The following is a 22476-nucleotide window of genomic DNA, read 5'->3' as shown; positions in this document are numbered from 1 at the left end:
AGAGTGTTTGGTAGAAGTTAGTAGGGATTAAAATTATTTTTATTCATGGTAGTACAGAATTGGGCAGATCATGATTGATCGTACATTCCAGCACAGTAGGTGGCGGCATGCACCTAAACGATTGTTTGCGGACAGCCATGATATCATAGAAGAAGATGATGAAGAAGAAGAAGAAGACTACATGGATTGCATGTGTGTGTCATTCGGTCTGTGAGGGAACAGAGTTGCTAAAGCCTGAAATATTTTTTTGTTACATTTCAGTGGCATCGCCCAAATGACATGTCTGTGTGCTCTGAGGTTACGAAATAGAAAAAAGCTGTAAAGAAAGTAGTTTTGAATAGTTAGGGTCCATAGCATGGACAATATTATAACCAAGAAAACCACCTGGTCACAAACAGTGGTTTTGTGTTGTGAAGTATAATACAAACTGCCTCAGTAAAAATTCAGCCATGGAGGATAACAAACGATGTGGCTTTGTCTATATAGATATAAAGCAGTATGGATCCGATTGAAGGGAAAGGTCGTAATTGTGTAATTTATCAGTTATATCATCATGACTCATGTAGCTACAGCATGTTCTGTTTATTCTCTGTTACAGATAGCCTGCATCTTTGTGGGACCCTCAAGCATTTGGATGAATGTAAATACAACATTCCCCCTCTGGAGAAGAGAGATGATCTTCACAACATGGAATCAAAGACTGTACCATTGTGATTGCACCCGCAGGTGAGACAGTAGCCGTATACCGGTACATACAGTATAATCTTGCAAGCTGGCACATTTGTGGCTCTATATTGATCTCTTTCACTGTGGTCAATTAAGAAGATCTGCTCTAACTTGCAGTTACCTTCCTTTAAATGGATTAGATAATTACTTTATGCATGATCACATCTCTGACACACACACACATGCATACACACACACGTATATATACACACAAACTGTGTGTTTCCTTTCTGAAATTGTTTGCGTATTTCTCTTAACATCTCTTAATTCTTATCCACTGACTGTCTACTTGGATCATCGATCTCCTCTGTCCCTCCATTTCTCTCCGCTTCCTTCACCACATTGCTGGCTGGTCAGATCAGATACTTGGAGAGGACCAAGATTCTCCTATCCGTCCTGCAGGACTTTGTGTCTCTATTCTGCCTCGATGTGTGAAGTTTAAAAGACTGTCTTTGGGGAAAAGGTTGGCTCAATTAAAACATGTGATATATTTGCAAAGAGCCACAACTGCCCCTTAGACTTTTTAATGTGATCTCTTCACAAAGCTGATATTGCTAATTGTTACACGCAATGTGTCACTGTCCTACCTTGTGTCAATGTGATAACAATAATAAATAGGCTATAGCAGTATACTGTACACAGTTGAAACAGTGCTTGTGGGATCTAGTGTTAACATATAATATTTTATTTTATAAAAATAAAAGAAAAACATATTTTTTTTGTGGGTGGGACTAATTCATGTATTTTAAAACATGGAGGCAAGAGGAAGACAATGCTCAGGGCACAAGTAAAGATACAAAAAGAGGGACTCCTGTTCGCCTCTAGAGACTATGTCTAAGGATCATTGAGCCCCAAAAAAACCTAGGCTGATGTCTCCCAAACATCAGCACCCTTACCAGTTACCAGAATGGGAATAATTTTGTATCGTGTATACAGTATGCAATACATCTGTCTAACATCAACCTGTACGTTTTGCAAGCCTTATGCAAAACGGACTTGAGTTGCTGCTCGAAATACCATCCAGATCCAAACCCTAAACATTTGATCTCAACTGTAAATAATGATAATAACTGGATAATAACTAAATGAAAACTAGAGTTGTGACTTGTGAGAAGACCCCTGACAAATGGTTTTCATTTAATATATTTATATTAAGTCTATGTACTTCTCGATTAAAATACTTAAATATAACCAATCTCTGTTTTTCGTTATCTCAGATTACAAATTTCCCTAATGTTGTAAAGGTGCACTATCTTTCAGCCAAGAGCCTTAAAAAATGCTCAGGAGGTGGCGCCCTCGTACTTTTAAAAGTAAGGCGATTGACCACCTATCTTTACACATATTAATTAATAATTGTTTCTTAATTTGAGTGTCATCAGTGGATAATGTTGAATTGTGTAGTGTAAACAGTGCTGCACTTCATACCTAAAGGCTTTTTGCTTTGAATATTGTGTCAGATTATCATAATTTACCTACATTGTCACCGCAATCAGAAAATGTACAAATGAAACCACAAACTATGACGATACATACATACAATCTTAGTATTGATAATAAATTATATTTTGGTGGTTCAATTTGTTGACGTGTTTATTGTAGGCTAAAGCGCAATGTATGCTGGGAACAGTAACTGTTGGCCTAAGAAACATGGCGTCTCACCGACAACTGTGGGGTTTCCATTATCTGTCCGGCTACTAATAATCAGTTGTTGGACCACCATCGGAGCCGTTTTTCCTGCATTCTTATCGTGTTTTGGTTATGCTCAGACTTCGTGTTCAGCTGGAGAAGGCAGGCAATTACTAAACTATGCTCTAAATATTACGGTTTAGAGACAGTGTCACGCCCACTGCTCTGTAAAGACAGTACGATATGCTCAATGGTACAGTTGGTAGCGGAAGAAAGAACCTGCCCCACACAGTGCGATCAGCTGGCCGACCTATGTTCGCTAGCAAGCCTCGATAGCTAGCACCCGTAGCAGCAAAGTGGTACCCACAAATATTTGGTAGTACGATTGGCGTTACCAAGCTAGCTAGCTGGGTCGGAGTAGGTCTGAGTTTCTCATCTGACTGACAGCATGTCTGTCGGGTAGTGTTGTTGTCATTTCGGATTGGATTTGTTTTAATGTTCGACCTTTCTGGCATTTTTCTCGGAGGAGAGAGAGATGGGCTCCGGGGCCGTGGATTCGTCCCAGTGGTTGTCAGTGAAGGAAGAGACTATTTTCCTTCACGATGGACTGATTCGGGTCACGGATCTGGCTGAACTGCCCAGTGAAATCGGTCTGTCTGAGCAGGGGGACACTGAGCAGGAGGTGAGTACTGTTAGTCTGCATCTCAACGGTTGCATTTTGAATTTTTTCTTGGAGGAAGCGAACACAGCTAACGTTAGTTAACTTAGCTAGATAAATTGTTAAGCGCTAGCTACCTACTTGCTCAGCATTAACTAGTAGGGATTGCCAAGCAGCAAGTTATATAATTCCATATGAATAAAGTCACATTAATAGCAACACGTTTCGCTAGTCATGTCCATGTGTAACATTATCTAGCTAAGGACGCAAACGTCGGCTTGACGAGGAGCATGACCAATAACTACGCTAGTTAACTAAAGAGAACATTGAAACATAACGTTGACCATTGTTTACAATAACAGGCTAGTTAGCAGACAGTCTATAATATGAAGATAATGTAGTGTTAGTTGCTATATGAATAACAGTGTGTAGGCATGATGACTCACGACGTAGCTAGCTAGCAAGGGTAGCTTATTATCATGGCCTTTAAATCCCCACCCTTTGTGGGAACCGTGTCCCCTCTGGTCCAGACATTGGGTGCTCTTGAGTGGTGGCAGGCTATTATTGTTGTATTCATCAGCTCACCGACCTATTCTCACTTAAATTATTCAAAGCACATTGGCATGGCACACAAACTGGACAAATACAATAGGAAACAGTAAATTCAGCGCTCTTGAAAGCTCCTCAAGCCAGTAAGTAGCCAAGAGGTCTTGTTCAGCACAGAATGCTTCATCATTGGCACGCTTGACAGTGCCTTTAGAAAGTATTCATTTTTATTTTTCCTTTATTTAACTTGGCAAGTCAGTTAAGAACAAATTCTTATTTACAATGGCGGCCTAGGAAGAGTGGGTTATCTGCCTTGTTCAGGGGCAGAACGACAGATTTTTACCTTGTCAGCTCGGGGATTCGATCTAGCAACCTTTCGGTTACTGGCCCAACACTCTAACTACGAGCCTACCTGCCGCCCCTTGACTTATTCTATATTCTGTTGTTAAAGCCTGAATTCAAAATTAATTACAAAGATTTTTTTATTTCACCTAATCTACACTTCCTTCAGAAAGTATTCACACACAGCTTACTTTATCAAATCCTCCTTCAGTCACATGCAGATAAAACATTTTGATTTCTATAGTATCAGAAAGAGCATGTTCTGCAGTTTCTACGACACTTACCATAATCAAATATCTCAAAATTCAAGATTTCCAAATGTAACTTTTTTCAAGAATTTCTATGCTGTCCATGCATTCAGCACAAGACCACTCGCACGGCAGCATTGCTCTGGCTACTAAGCAAAAAAGAGTAACATACTAAACGTACAATACAAATATGCTATTCTGTTTTCAATGGATGAGTGGGCGATAGAAATCAGATTGAAACAGATGCATGTGACTTCAATGAACTGAATGATGAGGAGGGTGAAACGGGTGATTGAATTTTATCTGAATAATGAGGATTGAATTTAGAACAATAGTGTAATGATGATGAACAATTGTGGGTGGTCTAATTATTTTATTATGAAAGTCTGGAAATGGTATATAATTTCCCCTCTTGAGAGTCAAATCAGACACTGAGTACAAAATACAATGTGTGTAGTTCACAATGGCAAGCCGAAACAAACTAATGTACGCACTGACAGCATTGCAAATGCTGCAGCATTTCGATAAGTTGGAGTAGGATGGAGGATCGGATATTGAGCTTGAAATCGACGTTGCTGATGAGTCTTCATCTGATTCTGATGTTCACTTCGATCCTTCGCCTCCGATGCCTGAACCTCGCCGCAGAAAAAACAGAACAGAGCAAACTGAGATGGTGATCTCAACTGCCACGATGAGACTAGAATCGGGGTGGGATGGCACGTTTTGGTAAGAAAGGAGTGACGAGTTTACGGTATGTGACATGTAGATGTTGCAGCACATCAGCGATTGAACTGTTGCTCATGCGCACAGAAAAGGAAACAGTATGTGGGACGTGTCTGGACTCAAAGATTTTATTGGACCTTTATATGTTCTGCGGGGCACATGGTGGAAGAGCGTCGATGTGGAGTCATTTTGGTCTGATAGGTATGGGGTGGAGCATTCCACGCAACCGCTTCAGAAAGATTATGCGACACCTGCGGCAGGTGCACACGAAACAAGGCCCATGAAAACTGCAGTGCCCCACACAGTGGTGGGATTTTGTTGGTGGGGTTTGCTCACACAAAGCCCCAACGCTGTATGCTGACTAGAGGTAGACCAATTAATCGGAATGGCCGATTAATTAGGGCTGATTTCAAGTTTTCATAACAATCGGAAATCGGTATTTTTGGGCGCCGATTGCGTTGGACTAGTAAACTGTAAGGTTGCAAGATTGGAATCCGAAGTGAAATGCCTCTTTCTCGTTGCACTCCTTGTGGAGTAATGCAGTAAGCTAAAGAAAGTTGCTAGCTAGCATTAAACTTATCTTATAAAAAACAATCAATCATAATCACTAGTTAACTACACATGGTTGATGATATTACTAGATATTATCTAGCGTGTCCTGCGTTGCATATAATCTGACTGAGCATACAAGTATCTAAGTATCTGACTGAGCGGTGGTAGGCAGAAGCAGGCGCGTAAACATTCATTCAAACAGCACTTTCTTTGCGTTTTGCCAGCAGCTCTTCGTTGTGCGTCAAGCATTGCGCTGTTTATGACTTCAAGCCTATCAACTCCCGAGATGAGGCTGGTGTAACCGAAGTGAAATGGCTAGTAGTTAGCGCGCGCTAATAGCGTTTCAAACGTCACTCGCTCTGAGCCTTCTAGTCGTTGTTCCCCTTGCTCTGCATGGGTAACGCTGCTTCGATGGTGGCTGTTGTCGTTGTGTTGCTGGTTCGAAGCCCAGGGAGGAGCGAGGAGAGGGACGGAAGCTATACTTTTACACTGGCAATACTAAAGTGCCAATAAGAACATCTAATAGTCAAAGGTTAATGAAATACAAATGGTATAGAGGGAAATAGTCCTATAATTCCTATAACTACAACCTAAAACTTCTTACCTGGGAATATTGAAGACTCGTGTTAAAAGGAACCACCCGCTTTCATATGTTCTCATGTTCTGAGCAAGGAACTGAAACGTTAGCTTTCTTACATAGCACATATTGCACTTTTACTTTCTTCTCCAACACTTTGTTTTTGCATTATTTAAACCAAATTGAACATGTTTCATTATTTACTTGAGGCTAAATTGATTTTATTGTTGTATTATATTAAGTTAAAATAAGTGTTCATTACGCATGACCTTCAACCTTCGTCTCTCCCGAGCCTGTATGGGAGTTGTAGCGATGAGACAAGATAGTAGTTACTAAACAATTGGATACCACGAAATTGGGGAGTAAAATAAAATAAATAAATACGTGTTCATTCAGTATTGTTGTAATTGGCATTATTACAAATAAATAAATAATCGGCCGATTAATCAGTATCGGCTTTTTTCGTGCTCCAATAATCGGTATCGGCGTTGAAAAGTCATCATCGGTCGACCTCTAGTGCTGACTGTGCACCCGAAGCATGAAGAGGAGATTGATTCATGTATGTGTAAAGGCACGCATATAAGGACTCAATACAGTGTCCCATACAATCAACAAATTACTTTTTATATCTTGTCATGAATAGATTAACAAAAATATTTCTTTATGCTATTTATCCTCTACAGTTGTTCTTGTACTTTTGTTTAGGAAAATGGAAAACAATTTCACCTGTGCACCTGGCTGGTTATTATATTATAATATTTTTAGTTTCTACTTTGTCAAAAATAAGCTGTAACTGGACTTCATTAATTACTGTAACTCTATTACTAATCAAATCTACAAATAAAGTTGATCAAATAGTTTTTTTTTTATTGTAAGGTAAATGAAAAAAGGCTATAGGCCTAGGTTTTTTCTAGGACTTTGTAGAATTATATAAAACATATCCTTTTTAATGTTTATATTTCATTCAATTCATCATTTACAATATGCACTATTTATCAAGTGTTGGTGCTTATGTTTGTACACCTTGCGGGTTGATATGCAGCTGATGCATATGCTAAATAGAACGCCCAGCTATGTTCTCTAGTGGGTACTTGAAGGCTGAAAGGCCAGGTGGTTCTAATGTTAAAAGGCCCTGTCCAGTCAACCCTGACATCATCATGGCTCCGGATGAACATTTTCCCCTGGTATCACTGGTGCCACTAACTTTTTCAGTTGGTGGGACTAGCCCATGATTTGGTGGCACCCAAGAAATGTGTTTCGCTGTGTCGCACAATATAATTAATTTCATTCATCTTATAAAGTCATTCACAATACTTTAAGAAGTGTAATAGACTACGGAGATGGTATTAAGTAAATAAGTTGTTACATCTAACATTTCCAAGCATGAATGCTTGATTCAAAATATTTTGTTGTGCAACTTAATCCAGTGATCGTCATGAATTTAGGTTGACAATTAGGCTATTTGTGTTATTTTACTGTCAAAATAGGGTCTGATTTGTTTGTTTAATAGACATGAATTTGTCTTCATCTTTATGTGCATTAATATTATATAGGCCTAATTCAGTTGGTGCTCATTCACCACCTGAGGAAGTGGAAACTCAAAACACATTCGCTCGATCACTAACTATAACACCTACTGCTAGTAGCCAGGTATTAATCTAATAGTAAATGTAATGACCAAAATAAACTTTGCAATGAAGCCTAGTGCACGTGAAATGGCCGATGCACAATTTTTGCACGCTCCGTATTTTTAAACCAAATAAGTAATGGTAGACCTAAACAGACAAATAAATGGGACATAGATTGATAGATGGTAACAGACAGATGGCATGCTACAGAGGAACACGGAGAATGAATCAACCTGAGAGGACTAGACTTCACTGCGTACACCTCCTGCTTCTAAAATGTTCTTATTTTTCATACGGATGGAGCAATGACTGGGGCGATGGAGCAGCTGTGCTAGCTAGCCATAGACCTGTGCCCCAGGTGCAGTAGTGTGACATCTTGTTTATGCTGTTTCATAGTGGGACTGGATTAGCTCTGGGTCTGACGGGTGGAGGTCAAAGCAAAGCCCATATTGCCCATGCCACTCCTCAGAAGAGCGCAGTACTATTGGTTCAATGGCAGTACAGGACAAGTATGTGTTGCTTGTCCTCTCTGCAGTGGAAGTATGGATGGAATGTAACCTGAGCATCTGCAGTGTGTCTGGTTATTGTACTGTCACCACTGTCCACCCTCCCCCTGCTCTCACTAACCTCACTCTTATGTGAGAAGGAGATAAACCGGCCTGCACGAATCAGTGTATAATGAGGTGGGTCCCCCCCACATGAGATGCATGTTTCGGTTCTACCTCCAAAGATGCATGTTTCGGTTCTACCTCCAAAGAATAACAAAGGCTACTTATTCATGAATTGGGTGTGATAATTTCCATGTGGAGTTGATAAACATCAACAAACAGCTGTCAGTCACTAATAGCTGTCAGGCTGGCTAGCTAGCATGCTATATTGCTAACCTTATCTAGCTAGGGTTAGCATGCTGTCTTGCTAACCTTATCTAGCTAGCTAATGTTATCGGTTGCTTTTTATATATTTTTTTGTACACCATCTTCAAAAGATTAGCCAGCTCGCTCTATAGCCTTGTTCACACTGCAATCCTTAATGCTCAAATCAGTTTTGTTTTTCAAATCTGTTTTGGAGTACTGACTGTCCAAACAGCAAGTTACAAGTGACCAAATTTGATTTGTGTGTTCAGACAGCAATCATTTGCTGACATGGCTACACTAGTTGTTATATTAACTGCGGGTGTGTGTGCTGTGGTGTAAGCTGCTTAGTGGTACTCATGCTTCCTATCACTTAGCTTGCTAAATAACTTCTAAGGTAACAACAATGCCTGCCATTGACATTTCTCATTTGCTTTGAATGTTCAAAGTCATAGTGTAAGTACACTCTTTAAAGCCTCAAAGGATAAGATGATCCAACTTTCAAAATGACTTCTTTTTGGCTAACCACAGCAGTCACTTAGCTTAGGTAGCTGTTTAACTTTCTTGTGCATTCACACATTTGTTTTGTAAACAATAAACAAGCTAGATAGCTAACACATGTTCTTGTCAAACTGTTAAGAGTAACGTTATCTAGCACCTACGAAGATGGTTTGAAATGTGGCGCGAAATATCTGATACTTTGTGCCCTTTTTGCTGTTCAGACTGCAGGAAAAAGAACGGAATCGGATATGCAAAAAAATTGGATTTGAGTTACTTCAAACTGCCAATGTGAACAAGGCTTATGGCTGGTTTTCGAGCTGGATAGTCATAAGCATTGATTTAGGGAGAACTTCGCCACAGATGGGAACCACTGGCCTGTCTTTGACTTCGCCATCTATTGTTATCTTAAGTTTTGGCATCTTTCATAAATTGTAGGGATGCACGATATATCGGTAAGCATATCGGAATCGGACGATATTAGCTAAAAATGTCGGCATCGGCCCGATGTCTAGTTTAATGCCGATGTGCAAAACTGATGTCAAAGCTAATGTGCATACCTATATAACGTAGGTAGATAACGTAATGACGCCACGGAGAATACAGCGCTACACGTGCAACACAGCCTTCCTAACCTAGCCCACAATGTCTGCTGTGTGGATTTATTTTGAAGTTTCAAAGGAAGATAACAAAAAGGCCATATGCAATGTTTGTGCTGCTATTATTTCCAGAGGGGAGAAAGTGAAATCTTTCAATACCACAAACCTAATTACTCATTTGAAAGTGCATCACCCCCAGACGTTCAGCGACTACTTAGAATAAAAGCAGAAAAAAACCAAACCAGTTCAAGTCAAGCAGTCATTTGAAAGAGAGAGAGAATATCAGTGAGACAACTCAAAGGTGAAATCCATTAACGCCAAGATAATGGAATTCATGGCCCTTGACAATCAACCGTTCTCTGTTGTGGATGATGTTGGCTTTTGCTGACTGGTTGAGCACCTCGAGCCCCTTTACACACTACAAAATAGGCTCTATTTTTCAGATGTTGCCCTACCGTAGTTACACAGTATTGTTGAAACACACATCCATGAGCTACTTGCTATTGGCGTCACTGCTATTAGCTTTACGACTGACATTTGGGCCAGCGATGTCAGCCCCATGAGCACAGTTCGAAATGAACACCCGCCAAATGCAGGTAGATTTTCCATTTGGCGAGAATCTCAGAAGGCTGTCCGCCACACAGGAGGGTGAATGTTTGTACCAAAATAGCCATGTAATAAAATATCTGGCATGATGGCTCGGAGGAAATTATGTTTGCCAGCTTACCACAGACTGTCTCTAGTGCTCTAGTTTCACGGCACTGTTTACCGTACGGGACATCGGCTACTCGACATCGCTCACTTGCCACGGGTCTGCTGCTAGCTCCTGTTCATTAAATACAGTGCCTTGCGAAAGTATTCGGCCCCCTTGAACTTTGTGACCTTTTGCCACATTTCAGGCTTCAAACATAAAGATATAAAACTGTATTTTTTTGTGAAGAATCAACAACAAGTGGGACACAATCATGAAGTGGAACGACATTTATTGGATATTTCAAACTTTTTTAACAAATCAAAAACTGAAAAATTGGGCGTGCAAAATTATTCAGCCCCCTTAAGTTAATACTTTGTAGCGCCACCTTTTGCTGCGATTACAGCTGTAAGTCGCTTGGGGTATGTCTCTATCAGTTTTGCACATCGAGAGACTGAAATTTTTTCCCCATTCCTCCTTGCAAAACAGCTCGAGCTCAGTGAGGTTGGATGGAGAGCATTTGTGAACAGCAGTTTTCAGTTCTTTCCACAGATTCTCGATTGGATTCAGGTCTGGACTTTGACTTGGCCATTCTAACACCTGGATATGTTTATTTTTGAACCATTCCATTGTAGATTTTGCTTTATGTTTTGGATCATTGTCTTGTTGGAAGACTAATCTCCGTCCCAGTCTCAGGTCTTTTGCAGACTCCATCAGGTTGTCTTCCAGAATGGTCCTGTATTTGGCTCCATCCATCTTCCCATCAATTTTAACAATCTTCCCTGTCCCTGCTGAAGAAAAGCAGGCCCAAACCATGATGCTGCCACCACCATGTTTGACAGTGGGGATGGTGTGTTCAGGGTGATGAGCTGTGTTGCTTTTACGCCAAACATAACGTTTTGCATTGTTGCCAAAAAGTTCAATTTTGGTTTCATCTGACCAGAGCACCTTCTTCCACATGTTTGGTGTGTCTCCCAGGTGGCTTGTGGCAAACTTTAAACTACACTTTTTATGGATATCTTTAAGAAATGGCTTTCTTCTTGCCACTCTTCCATAAAGGCCAGATTTGTGCAATATACGACTGATTGTTGTCCTATGGACAGAGTCTCCCACCTCAGCTGTAGATCTCTGCAGTTCATCCAGAGTGATCATGGGCCTCTTGGCTGCATCTCTGATCAGTCTTCTCCTTGTATGAGCTGAGAGTTTAGAGGGACGGTCAGGTCTTGGTAGATTTGCAGTGGTCTGATACTCCTTCCATTTCAATATTATCGCTTGCACAGTGCTCCTTGGGATGTTTAAAGCTTGGGAAATCTTTTTGTATCCAAATCCAGCTTTAAACTTCTTCACAACAGTATCTCGGACCTGCCTGGTGTGTTCCTTGTTCTTCATGATGCTCTCTGCGCTTTTAACGGACCTCTGAGACTATCACAGTGCAGGTGCATTTATACGGAGACTTACACACAGGTGGATTGTATTTATCATCATTAGTCATTTAGGTCAACAGTGGATCATTCAGAGATCCTCACTGAACTTCTGGAGAGAGTTTGCTGCACTGAAAGTAAAGGGGCTGAATAATTTGCACGCCCAATTTTTCAGTTTTTGATTTGTTAAAAAAGTTTGAAATATCCAATAAATGCCGTTCCACTTCATGATTGTGTCCCACTTGTTGTTGATTCTTCACAAAAAACAAAAGTTTTATATCTTTATGTTTGAAGCCTGAAATGTGGCAAAAGGTCGCAAAGTTCAAGAGGGCCGAATACTTTCGCAAGGCACTGTAGCTGTTATGTGGCAACATTTACCTGGAGTAAACCAACCTTTAAAACAAAAACCCACCGAAGAAAAGGAGGACGAATCACAAAGAGTTCTATGAGAAATGGAGGTTTGGAGATGGAGTTTCAAGAGGCTGGCTACAGTATGATGCGGAGGCTGTGGTGATGAGTTGTTCTGTGTGTCGCCAGTATGCTAAAGATAAAAGCAGAAACAACTAATTTGTCATCAGAATGAAAATTATGAAGCTGGAGAACATTTGTGACCATGCACACAGCAAGTGTCACATTGCCTGCGTGTCTATGTCCCGGCCTCAATCGGAGCCTCTCCTCTTGACACCCTCTGTGATGGCGCTAATGGCAATGTCAGAGCAGACCAGCACGAAGATGAAGATACTGTTTAGGACTGTACATGCCATTGGCAAGAAGGTGAGACCACTTACTGACTTGGAGTGGATGTGTGAGTAAGTGAAAATGTTGTTACTCTTGTAGCTAGACTAGTACTTTTTGTAGCGAGTTTTTAAGTCTATTTAGCAGACGTGGTCCAGTATTGTAGGTTATTTCTCAGCCGTTGATAAGCTTTGGTTCACCTCAAAATAGTGTATAAATTCCAGAATTATAGGCCTACTAATGCTGACATGGATCTCCATGCTTTCCTATGGCTCTAACATAATATGTTAATGTTTGTCTCCAGATGCTGGTTACATTTTAAAGCATTGTGGCACAATTGACTTTACTAGCCTTATCGTGTTGATTCTTAAGGAAACAAAGGGTAGAAGGCTAATTTTGCACAATCAACTGCCAGCTATATTGGATAACATGATTGTATATTTTAATTATTATTGAATTAATTGATGTTTCATTTTTGCAGTTTGGATGGGGAAAAAAAGGAATCACTGTGGGCTCAACATATAGAAATGAGAAGCAGGCCAAAGAGTTTACACCTATTGCGTGCACTGGACCACTTCCTGCGAGGTTACCAGTGGCTTGTCCAGCACCTGGAACAGGTAGTGGCTCTAGATTGCTATGCTAAGTACTCAAAGTCATCATCAATATGTAATGTCATGTAAAAAACAACAAACACGGTTACATCATGTTTCAATGCTTTATGCACTGATAAAATGTGTCATATCTAATAGTTTTTTTTGGATAGCAATTAATTGTCTATTTGTTCTTTATGTATTTCAGATTCAATCTGCTGATGCCCAAAATGCCAGAGGTGTCCAGCAGGCCAAGGCGAGGAAATACTACAGTACTGCAAGAGAGGCTGTTGTTATCCACTTCTGTGGCTTCCTGCATGACACTCTAACACACCTGAGCAACCTGTCTGACTGTCTGCAGAGGTCCACCATCACCATAGCAGAAGCCCACAGCTCCTTGTGCTCAAAACAGGCAGTACTTAAGAAGTACAAAACCAGGTATGTTTATTTAAACTGCGATAAGAAATACTTAACTTAAGAGAAAGGATTATGTTAATAAGAGTGGGAGAGAGAGTGAGAGTGTGTTGTAAAGGAAAATTCTGAAAGGATGGCCTTTTATCATCAGAGAAGGGCCCATGATGAAGGCCACAGATATGAGGGAATTTTGCTGACCAGAGGTGACAGCAAGACCCTCGTCATGTCACAAGACATAATGCTTGACAGGCTAGTCGAGAGTATGACTGACAGGTTCCAGGATGCCAGTGTGAGGGTCCTGTGTGCCACCAAGCTGGTCAGCTTCACCAACTGGCCAGTGTCAGGAGATGCATCAGCAGGTTACTTTATGTTTTGTATTACAGGTCAGTCAGGTTCATTATCATATTTTTATAGTTTGAGAATTAAAACTGCATGATGCTTGTTGTAATGTATTTAATTATTCTAGATTTTGGAGACACTGAACTGGAAACCGTGGTGGACCACTTCCTGTCCTGGAGACCTCAGGCATCCAAGTTGAAAGGATCCCTGACCACTTCCTGTCCTGGAGACCTCTGGCATCCATGTTGAAAGGATCCCTGACCAGTGAACTGTCCTGGAGACCTCTGGCATCCATGTTGAAAGGATCCCTGACCAGTGAACTGTCCTGGAGACCTCTGGCATCCATGTTGAAAGGATCCCTGACCAGTGGACTGTCATGGAGACCTCTGGCATCCATGTTGAAAGGATCCCTGACCACTGGACTGTCATGGAGACCTCTGACATCCATGTTGAAAGGATCCCTGACCAGTGAACTGTCCTGGAGACCTCTGGCATCCATGTTGAAAGGATCCCTGACCAGTGGACTGTCCTGGAGACCTCTGGCATCCATGTTGAAAGGATACCTGACCAGTGAACCGTCCTGAAGGTGCTGATGTACCAAGAGTCCCAGTCCCTGCAGAAGATGTCCTGGTTCCTTGTCAACAGGAGCCATCATGATTCCTGTCCTGGTTTTCTGGCATTTGTTGACCTGGTCCTGTCCTTCCCTACCTCCATAGCTGAATGTGAAAGAGGTTTTAATACCATGAAACAGGTGAAAACCGATTGGCGGTCCAACCTAAAGTCTGACACACTGTCAGATCTCCTTATGGTCCAGCTGTCCTCTCCAGAGATCAGGGAGTATGATCCTTTACAAGTATTGATGCTGTGACACCAGGACTCTGTCAGGAGCAGGAGGCCAGACTTCATGGACCATGCAAAGAGAGGGTGAGGAGTTCTGAGGTTTAAGTTGATTAAAATGATTAAGCATCTGATAGGTTTACAAAACCTTCAAATGTACTTTTATGTTTGATCCTTAAGTACATTTAATAGCAAATACTTCAGTAGAATTTTGAGTTCAAGACTTCTTCTGTTGTGTTCAGGCTGGGAAATGAAATCTAGCCACAGCCACAATTAACCAGCATCTGATAAGCCTCTTTTTTTTTACCTGTATTTAATCAGGGTATTTCTAATCAAAGTAAAAGATTTGTAGACCTGCTTCCCCTGTTTCCCCTTTGTATCAGGAGAGCACCAGTTCTATGTCCACTGTACTTCTCATAATTGTATTTTACCATTGCTGTTGCCCTGTTTTCACTTCTATGTACTCTTATTCATTGTATCTTTTATGTTTTGTTTATTTCATTGTGTGCCCAATGTTTGGTGTTTTTGCACTCTGTACAGCACTTTTGGTCAACTACAGTTGTTTTTAAATGTGCTCTACAAATAAACTTGATTTGATTAACTCTTGATCAATATATTAACATTTTGTTTCAAATCTTGCTCTTGCTTATTTAAGTTTGTATTCAACATGTACTGAAATGAATGTATTTGTGACACGGAAAGGCAATTTATTATTTTGGCTGGTAAAGAATATGTTTGGTTGGTGGATTTTTTTTATCTACTAGTCCACTTGGCAGGTGAGACAAAAAGTACATTTCGGACACTGCCCATGAGCATGCTGACAGCACAGTGGGTCTGACAGCACAGTGGGTCGACAAGGATTTTCTACAACAAAACTGCCGACACAGACCGTGGGGTTAACTTGCATAAGTACTCTACTAGAGGCTGTGAACAAGCGATTCGGTGGCATTCTCTCTGAGCCTCTGTGTCGCCACCATGCTTGATGCTAGGTACAAGGACTTCGATGCAGACAAGAAACAGGGTTTACGTGAAATGTTAGACACAGCTGGACAAGATGGAAACGGACACAGTGACAGTGCGCACCAAGGAAGAGGGCCCACGATAGATGAGGCCACGGACAGACAGAGCTGAAACTTCACTTCTTGACATGTATGATGAAATCCTGGTTGAGAATTAAACGAATTAATAATTTAACAAAACATTACAGCTGTAAGTGAAAAATGTTTTACTGGTAATGGGGACATATGTAAATGCCAACAAAATAACTTTTTGGTCAGTGTGTGTGTGTGTGTGTGTGTGTCAACTATTTAACTGTAGTGGAATGCTTAAAAGGAAGCAAAATCTTTTAATATCGGGTACTGGGTTTTTCGGCAAGGAAAATATTGGATATCGGTATCGGACAAATTTCATATCGGTGCGTCCCTAATATGCATCCCTAATCATTTGCGGCTGGAAATACGTCAAGAAATAGTTAGAATAAGATGAAGCGCCGGTGATATTGAAAGAGAGGCTAGCTGATATACGTTTTTCCACATTGTATTGGACACGGTGCAATATTTTAGTAGGCTGCTAGCAGTCTTCAGCTGTGGTTACAGCCAAGCCAGCCCATGCTCATGATTCTCACAAGGAAGTGAAATGATATGCTAAAATTACTTTGATCAGGACATGTACAGTTGAAGTCAGAAGTTTACATACACTTAGGTTGGAGTCATTAAAACTTGTTTTTCAACCACTCCACAAATGTCTTCTTAACAAACTATAGTTTTGGCAAGTCGGTTTGGACATCTACTTGTGCATGACACAAGTCATTTTTCCAACAATTGCTTACAGATTATTTCACTGTATCACAATTCCAATGGGTCAGAAGTTTACATACGCTAAGTTGACTGTGCCTTTAAACAGCTTGGAAAATTCCAGAAAATTATGTGTTGGCGTTTAGAAGCTTCTGATAGGCTAATTGACATAATTTGAGTCAATTGGAGGTGTACCTGTGGATGTATTTCAAGGACTACCTTCAAACTCAGTGCCTCTTTGCTTGACATGGGAAATCAAAAGAAATCAGCCAAGACCTCAGAAAACATTTGTAGACCCCGACAAGTCTGGTTCACTCTTGGGAGCAATTTCCAAATGCCTGAAGGTACCACGTTCATCTGTACAAACAATAGTGCACAAGTTAAACACCATGGGACCACACAGCCGTCATACTGCTCAGGAAGGAGACGGGTTCTGTCTCCTAGAGATGAACGTACTTTGTTGTGAAAAGTGCAAATCAATCCCAGAAAATCAGCAAAGTACCGTGTGAAGATGCTGGAGTAAACAGGTACAAAAGTATCTATATCCACAGTAAAACGAGTCCTATATCGACATAACCTGAAAGGCCGCTCAACAATGAAGAAGCCACTGCTCCAAAACCGGCATGAAAAAGCCAGACCACGGTTTGCAACTGCACATGAGGACAAAGATTGTACTTTTTGGAGAAATGTCCTCTGGCCTGATGAAGCAAAAATAGAACTGTTTGGCCATAATGACCATTTTGTTTGGAGGAAAAAGGGGGATGCTTGCAAGCCGTAGAACACCATCCCAACTGTGAAGCACGGGGGTGGCAGCATCATGTGTTGGGGGTGCTTTGCTGCAGGAGGGACTGGTGCACTTCACAAAATAGATGGCAACATAAGGAGGGAAAATTATGTGGATATATTGAAGCAACATCTCAGGACATCAGCCAGGAAGTTAAAGCTTGGTCCCAAATGGGTCTTCCAAATGGACAATGACCCCGAGCATACTTCCAAAGTTGTGGCAAAATGGCTTAAGGATAACAAAGTCAAGGTATTAGAGTGGCCATCACAAAGCCCTGACCTCAATCCCATATAACATTTGTGGGCAGAACTGAAAAAGCATGTATGAGCAAGGAGGCCTACAAACCTGACTCAGTTACACCAGCTCTGTCAGGAGGAATGGGCCAAAATTCACCCAATTTATTGTGGGAAGCTTGTGGAAGGCTACCCAAAACATTTCACCCAAGTTAAATAATTTAAAGACAATGCTACAAATACTAATTGAGTGTATGTAAACTTCTGACCCATTTGGAATGTGATGAAAGAAATAAAAGCTGAAATAAATCATTCTCCCTACTATTATTCTGACATTTCTTAAAATAAAGTGGTGATCCTAACTGACCTAAGACACAGAATTTTTACTAGGATTGATTGTCAGGAATTGTGAAAAACTGAGTTTAAATGTATTTGGCTAAGGTGTATGTAAATTTCTGACTTCAACTGTAACTATAAGAGCCTTGAATTTTCTTTCGTGGGTGCCTTTTCGCTCTCTGGATAAACACACCAATCAAAGCAGTGGAGCGTGTAGTGACTCAACTTTAGTGGACAAAACCATTCATCTTGGGGCGACGGGGAGCAGGTGTGCAAAATTATACCATTTCTAAAATGTTCAGAGATATATATATATATTGTTAATACAGACTGAACCAAAAATTTGTGAAACTGTATAAATTATCCAATGGATTATGATAATTTTCTGTTTTATTTGCTCCATGGCCTGGGTGGCCAAGTGGACACACGGCTGTTTGACTCATCTCATTCATGAAGAGGAATAACTTTGCAGCTGTTTCTGATTAGTAAACAATGCCATGCTGGTAGGTGGGAACATTGAAATAAAACCCAGCCCTGAAAAGAAATGTAGGCTGAAAATAATCATTTATTTAATGTCATGTCATTTCACAAGAAAGACACCTCTTTCATACAGATTTGCACGAAGTGGTTAGCCCAAATAAACTCAGCAAAAAAAGAAACGGCACTTTTTCAGGACCCTGTCTTTCAAAGATAATTTGTAAAAATCCAAATAACTTCACAGATCTTCATTGTAAAGTGTCTAAACACTTTCCCATGCTTATTCAATGAACCATAAACAATTAATGAACATGCATCTGTGGAACGGTCGTTAAGACACTAACAGCTTACAGACGGTAGGCAATTAAGGTAACAGTTATGAAAACTTAGGACACTAAAGAGGCCTTTTTACTGACTCTGGAAAAACACCTAAAGAAAGATGCCCAGGGTTCCTGCTCATCTGTGTGAATGTGCCTTAGGCATGCTGCAAGGAGGCATGAGGACTGCAGATGTGGCCAGGGCAATAAATTGCAATGTCCGTACTGTGAGACGCCTAAGACGGCGCTACAGGGAGACAGGACGAACAGCTGATCCTCCTCGCAGTCGCAGACCACGTGTAACAACACCTGCACAGGATCGGTACATCCAAACATCACACCTGCGGGACAGGTACAGGATGGCAACAACAACTGCCTGAGTTACACCAGGAATGCACAATCCCTCCATCAGTGCTCAGACTGTGCGCAATAGGCTGAGAAAGGCTGGACTGAGGGCTTGTAGGCCTGTTGTAAGGCAGGTCCTCACCAGACATCACCGGCAATAACGTCGCCTATGGGCACAAACCCACCGTCGCTGGACCAGACAGGACTGGCAAAAAGTGCTCTTCATTGACGAGTCGCGGTTTTGTCTCACCAGGGGTGAAGGTCTGATTCGCGTTACACCGAGGCCTGTACTCTGGAGCGAGATCGATTTGGAGGTGGAGGGTCCATCATGGTCTGGGGCTGTGTGTCACAGCATCATCAGACAGCTTGTTGTCATTGCAGGCAATAACAACGCTGTGCGTTACAGGGAAGACATCCTCCTCCCTCATTGGTACCCTTCCTGCAGTCTCATCCTGAAATGACCCTCCAGCATGACAATACCACCAGCCATACTGCTCATTCTGTGCGTGATTTCCTGTAAGACAGGAATGTCAGTGTTCTGCAATGGCCAGTGAAGAGCCCAGATCTCAATCCCATTGAGAACGTCTGGGACCTGTTGGATCGGAGTGTGAGGGCTAGGGCCAATAGCCCCAGAATTTCCCGAGAACTTGCAGGTGCCTTGGTGGAAGAGTGGGGTAACATCTCACAGCAGGAACTGGCAAATCTGGTGCAGTCCATGAGGAGGAGATGTACTGCAGTACTTAATGCAGCTGGTGGCCACACCAGATACAGACTGTTACTTTTGATTTTGACCCCCCCTTTGTTCAGGGACACATTATTCAATTTCTGTTAGTCACATGTCTGTGGAACTTGTTCAGTTTATGTCTCAGTTGTTGCATCTTGTTATGTTCATACAAATATTTACACATGTTAAGTTTGCTGAAAATCAACGCAGTTGACAGTGAGAGGACGTTTCTTTTTTTGCTGAGTTTATATCATACTTTGACTAAAATGATGACTTAACATTATGGGTCAGCTCTGGCCATCGTCTTTCCGCTTGAAAAAGTGGATTTCTACTGTTTCTCTATGTTTCCCTATGTCATGTGACCTAATGGTCTAGTGTGGTTTATTAATACCTGCCTCTCTATTTGGGCTAACTTTGCCAAACTCATGATTGATCAGGTCATCCAGCATCCCATCAGCCCATGGTGCTTAGATTCTGGCTATTTATACCAGCATCATGGAGTAGAAGCCCTTCTGCAGAGCAAGGTGGAGAAGGTTGGTGCACAATCCCAGCCTCTAATGAACGTTAGTCTATCTGAAATTGAGTCAATAAAAAATGTGCCTACTAAATGGTGTAGTGGCGTCTTGGACTACACACTGTAATAGATACCTGGCTTAAGTGCTGCCTAAGTGCAGATGATGCGCAATATTGGTATTTTTATCTCCTCTGAAATAACCCCACAATCTCTCAATTTTTCACACCACTTATTTAGAAAAAGTATGTAATGTTGTATTTGACTGTTTCTCTGGGTAGGAACATCTGCAACATGAATAGAATTGTAATGTATTATTACTGTGCGTTAGAAATTCAACAAGGAGTAGTTTATTTCCACACTAATGTATTCTGATTCTTTAATATATATCATTGGGTTTAAAGGGTCTAACCTCTTATTCCTCCCGCATATATTCAATTTAGCAACACATTTAAACAGCACATTGATAACTTGACCAAGAAACTGAAGTTGAAATTGGGTTTCTATTTTAGGAACGTTAACTCTGGACACAGTGTATCAATGGTGCGTTAAGATTTATCACAAATGCTAGATCACTCACCCATCACTGTGATTTGTATGCCATGATGCAATGGACCCTCTGTTCACCAGGAGTCTAAAGCACTGGTGCACTTTTGTGTACAAAGTATTGATAGGACAACTCCCTCTGTTCCTTACTGACCAGATCAGTCACTCAATAGTCTTCTTTTCAGTCGCTGCTGTCCTTGTCTGTTCCTAAGGCTAGAACTGAGATGGGGAAACAATGTTTTTCCCATTATGCCCCTTCATCCTGGAACATGCTTCCAAAGATATTACAGTTAGGGGAGTTTGCGTACTTGCCTGTTTAAGACTGATCGACGACACTGTTTTTGACAGCTGCAGTTGTTTCTAATAAATGTATCTGTAAGTTGTGACACTGTCTTTTTTGTGTATTTCTTGTTGTTGCAAGATTTTATGTACACGCTTTTATGTGTAGTTTTCCATCTTGCCAGGTCGCCCTCGCAAAATAGGTTTTTAACCTCTGGGTCTATCCTGGTTAAATAAAGGTTAAATAAATACAAATATTACACTGCTGCTACTGTTTATCCATCCTGTTGCCCTATCGCTTTACCCCTACCTACAGTGCATTCAAAAAGTATTCAGACCCTGTGACTTTTTACACATTTTGTCATGTTACAGCCTTATTCTAAAATGTATTAAATAGTTTTTTACCCCCCTCATCAATCTACAACCAATACCTCATAATGACAAAGCAAAAACAGCTTTTTAGAAATGTGTTAAAAATTAAAACCTGAAATATCACGTTTACATAAGTATTCAGACTCTTTACTCAGTACTTTGTTGAAGCACCTTTGGCAGCGATTACAGCCCCGAGTCTTCTTCGGTATGACGCTACAAGCTTGGCACATCTGTATTAGGGGAGTTTCTCCAATTCTTCTCTGCAGATTCTCTCAAGCTCTGTCAGGTTGGATGGGGAGTGACGCTGCACAGCTATTTTCAGGTCTCTCCAGAGATGTTAAATCGGGTTCAAGACCAGGCTCTGGCTGGGCCACTCAAGGACATTCAGAGGCTTGTCCCTAAGCCACTACTGCGTTGTCTTGGCTGTGTCCTTAGGGTCATTGTTTTGTTGGAAGGTGAACCTTCACCCCAGTCTGAGGCCCTGAGTGCTCTGGAGCAAGTTTTCATCAATATTCTCTCTGTACTTTGCTCTGTTCATCTTTCCCTCGATCCTGACTAGCCGCTGAAAAACATCTCCACAGCATGATGCTGCCGCCACCGTGCTTCACCGTAGGGATGGTGCCAGTTTTCCTCCAGACGTGACGCTTGGCACTCAGGCCAAAGAGTTCAATCTTGGTTTCATCAGACCAGAGAATCTTGTTTCTCATGGTCAGTCCTTTAGGTGTTTTTTGCTAAAGAACTCTTTAGCAAAAACCGGTAGGCTACTCACTAAGCAAGTAGTGTGTTGTCCTTTTCATGCACTTCCTGAACTTATCCCTATAGTCTTTAGCTAAGTGGGTTAATAGTCTTGTGACATACAGGAGACCTGGTTTGAACCCAGTCAGTCACAAGAGCAAGATTAAATAGAATGGAAAGGCTATTCTTAGAAGTATATGATAGGGCCATTCAACTATATCCACTTTCTATCGTGTCCTGCTCAGCCTGAGATCATCACGTCCATGTTCCAGAGTGTCTTTGCTATCATGAATGGGGTCATAATAGCTTATATCCAAAATGGTTCAAATGCTAGAGCCAAATTCATAGGAAGAAAATCAATTCAGAAACCGATAGAATCTACTGTTTACCACAGAGAGCGTTTGATTCTATCTGGTCTCCTTT

The 22476-nt window shown here is 41.2% G+C and overlaps 1 protein-coding gene and 1 long non-coding RNA gene across 5 annotated transcripts in view; both read left to right on the top strand.

Moving 5' to 3' along the window:
* Positions 1–595: 595 nt before the first annotated feature.
* Positions 596–22476, top strand: part of LOC110536049 (putative E3 ubiquitin-protein ligase HECTD4) — an 80108-nt gene continuing 58227 nt past the window's right edge. For 2 of the 3 annotated variants that reach the window (XM_036935890.2, XM_036935889.2), the window contains exon 1: positions 2345–3034. In XM_036935890.2, the coding sequence (XP_036791785.2) occupies positions 2888–3034 (147 nt within the window). In that variant the 5' untranslated portion in view covers positions 2345–2887. Of the gene's footprint in view, positions 727–2344; positions 3035–22476 lie in introns of those variants that run through there. The other variant, XM_036935888.2, reaches the window with a different exon arrangement.
* Positions 5923–15206, top strand: LOC149979651 (uncharacterized). 2 transcript variants are annotated; one of them, XR_016484617.1, is made up of 4 exons: positions 5923–13038; positions 13220–13449; positions 13577–13808; positions 13892–15206. It is a non-coding gene; the product is annotated as an uncharacterized LOC149979651 (long non-coding RNA). The 2 variants fall into 2 exon arrangements; XR_016484618.1 differs by having other exon boundaries at positions 9470–13038; positions 13577–13784.

This window comes from Oncorhynchus mykiss, chromosome 11 (genome assembly GCF_057628025.1).
Source record: "Oncorhynchus mykiss isolate SJ-2025 chromosome 11, ASM5762802v1, whole genome shotgun sequence".
Classification (NCBI taxonomy): domain Eukaryota; kingdom Metazoa; phylum Chordata; class Actinopteri; order Salmoniformes; family Salmonidae; genus Oncorhynchus; species Oncorhynchus mykiss.
The sequence above is the reverse complement of the archived record's forward strand: the minus strand, read 5'-3'. Positions and strand labels throughout refer to the sequence as shown.